We start from the raw sequence: 2,500 nt of genomic DNA, 5'->3' as shown, positions 1-2,500 counted from the left end.
TATCTAATGTAAGAATAGCTCTCTCTCTCCATAATAATTCATAAATAATTTAACGATACTTCAAGTAAGGACAAAATTCTCTCTCTCTCTCTCTCTCTCTCTCTCTCTCTCTCTCTCTCTCTCTCTCTCTAGCACTCACACATTTTTACAACTTATTTCTCTGTACGTCTTTACCTATGCAGTAGACAGTCTAAATTGATCTAATTTTATCCCTACCGTCTACGAAGTGTGAATGCGCTAGTGTTGCAAATACGTTCTAAAACAGATACATAACTATGAGTTGTGTCAGTCCAAATAAAAAAACACTTTGTTCATGAAAAAGCATTTCAGAACAAAAAGAAAGAGACATAGAATAAAGAAGTTATTAAAAAGGGGTTGAGAAGACTTCCAAAAATAGATCGGTCGGAAGGGGAGAGAGACAGAAATTCTCTTCCAACTCTCTATTTTTATGTCAACCATTTATTTCTTTTTTTACAGGTTATAAGATAACTTTTACGTGAAATTACAGTAACTTTAATTCCATTTAAAAGCTACCTTAATAATTTGGGAGCATGACTAGGGTCATATTTAATGTTTAAACTTTAAAAATGCTAATAAATTAGCATTTTTAGAGACCGTGCCAAACTTACGCAAAAATTCGCCTTGCGCGAGGGGTTCTGCAACCTAACATCGCGTAAGTTCAGGGTATGACCGTATATTTATATATATATACTTATATATATATATACATATATATATATATATATATATATATATAAATAATGGAAATAAAGTCATTATTAACATGTGGCTAATGCAGAAGTCATGGACGCAGCTGCGTCGAGATTAAAAGAGCTGACCAGGTGAAGGACTCGTTAATCTGGATTAAGAGAGCTTCCCTGTTCTTCACTCTAGTAAGGTCAAATGCTGACTGATGACTTTTCTTTTTCTTAACCTCGACCAAATGCTGCCAGACGATGGCATGCATGTGTTCTTATTTTGTTCAGAAGCGGAATAACCCCTGTACTCTATTAACCCTAATTAGATGTAGAATTATATTCATTTGTTAGGAGTCATGTTCTAATTTATCAGGTGCACTGCCTAAACTTGCAGCCCTATTTCAATAAAATTCAAAAATACTATCCACAATAGTGATGCACTGAGCAATATCCCGGGAAGGACTGCCGAGTTTATGTAACTTAGAATATGCATGAATCACAATCCAATTCTCATTACTGGACGTAAAACAGAATATTCATTAAAACAATCCAATTTTCATTACTGGATATGAAACAGTCTTGAGACAAAAATTCCTATTAATGAGTTTAAAAATTCTCAGAACATTTAATTTTAAATTCTAATCTAAGCATTACTTTGGAAGAGTATTCAACCAGTAATATAATTTATACAGAGATGATGAGTAGTGTGTGAACATGTTCATTAAGCAAAGACTGCCAAAAATGAACAGACTGTTACGCAAAATCTTTTTACCTGTTTTGCACGATCCACATTGTCTCGGAAAGGGAAGAACGCATCGGAAGACAGAGCAACACCACTGAGTTTCTTGATCCAAGCTGCCCTCTCTTCTACAGTCAATGGGGCAGGTCTGTTTTCTACCATTGCAGCAAACTGTGCTTCAGGCATATCTTTTCCTATGAATACATTACTGGGTCTTAGAAACTTAGAAGTAAATGGTGACAACAACGTTAACGAGACACAGTGCTAAATAGTAATGTCACATACATAATGTACACCTAGGTTCCTTTCCACTGTAGAAATGTTAAATACACATACTGTAAACTGAAAAATTACAGTGATTTTTACAAACAACGCATCATTACATCATCTTATAGCATCAGAAATATCTTTTAATCAATACTTTTCATAAACATTCCTTGCAACCAAAATGAAACTTACCAACGGTGTCACCAACAAAGTTATCAATAGCATTTGATTTTTCTGCTCTCTTTACACCTCCTTTAAATTTCATATCCAAAACACGAGGGTGATGGCGCATCCACCTGTGAATTACAGATTAAAGTACAATCAAGCTATTCCATTCAATTTACAAATGCTTAAAATGGTTTAACCACGAATTTATGCATAATCAACCAATTCATAAATATGATTTCAGCCCATTTAGTAAAAACTTTTGTAAAATATTATGAGTTGAAGATGCTTTTAATGAGAACAGGTACACAATAGATTAAGTATTTTAGAAAATAATAGTTAACAGAAAAACTAGAAAATAATAGTTAACAGAAAAACTATCTAAAAACTTAGGGAAAATATTTATGGAAAAATATTTGTCACTAAAAATCTGAAAATTACAGTTTTTATCATAAATGTTTTTACACAAACCTGTTACAGTATTAGTATATACTACCATATTCGTGGCCTCCAATGCCCTCAAATTAAACAGTCATGGGTCTAACAGACCATAGTATTGTAGTCCAATTTACTCACGAATTGCCTAGTTTATTTCGTACCTCCACTATCAATCATATGTGACCCAACTGCA

At 33.3% G+C, this 2,500-nt stretch overlaps 1 protein-coding gene across 1 annotated transcript in view; it reads right to left on the bottom strand.

The window, feature by feature from the left end:
* The window catches only part of LOC136850511 (bifunctional purine biosynthesis protein ATIC), a 66,230-nt gene that overhangs the window by 12,890 nt on the left and 50,840 nt on the right, over positions 1–2,500 (bottom strand). Inside the window, exons 11-12 of the mRNA XM_067124092.1 lie at positions 1,897–2,000; positions 1,471–1,631 (exon numbers count right to left, since the gene is read on the bottom strand). Of these exons, the coding sequence (XP_066980193.1) occupies positions 1,471–1,631; positions 1,897–2,000 (265 nt within the window). The remainder of the gene's footprint in view (positions 1–1,470; positions 1,632–1,896; positions 2,001–2,500) is intronic.

The sequence above is a fragment of the Macrobrachium rosenbergii genome, chromosome 22 (assembly GCF_040412425.1).
Source record: "Macrobrachium rosenbergii isolate ZJJX-2024 chromosome 22, ASM4041242v1, whole genome shotgun sequence".
In the NCBI taxonomy this organism is placed as follows: Eukaryota; Metazoa; Arthropoda; class Malacostraca; order Decapoda; family Palaemonidae; genus Macrobrachium; species Macrobrachium rosenbergii.
Note: the sequence above shows the minus strand (reverse complement) of the source record. Positions and strands in the feature narration are given on the sequence as shown.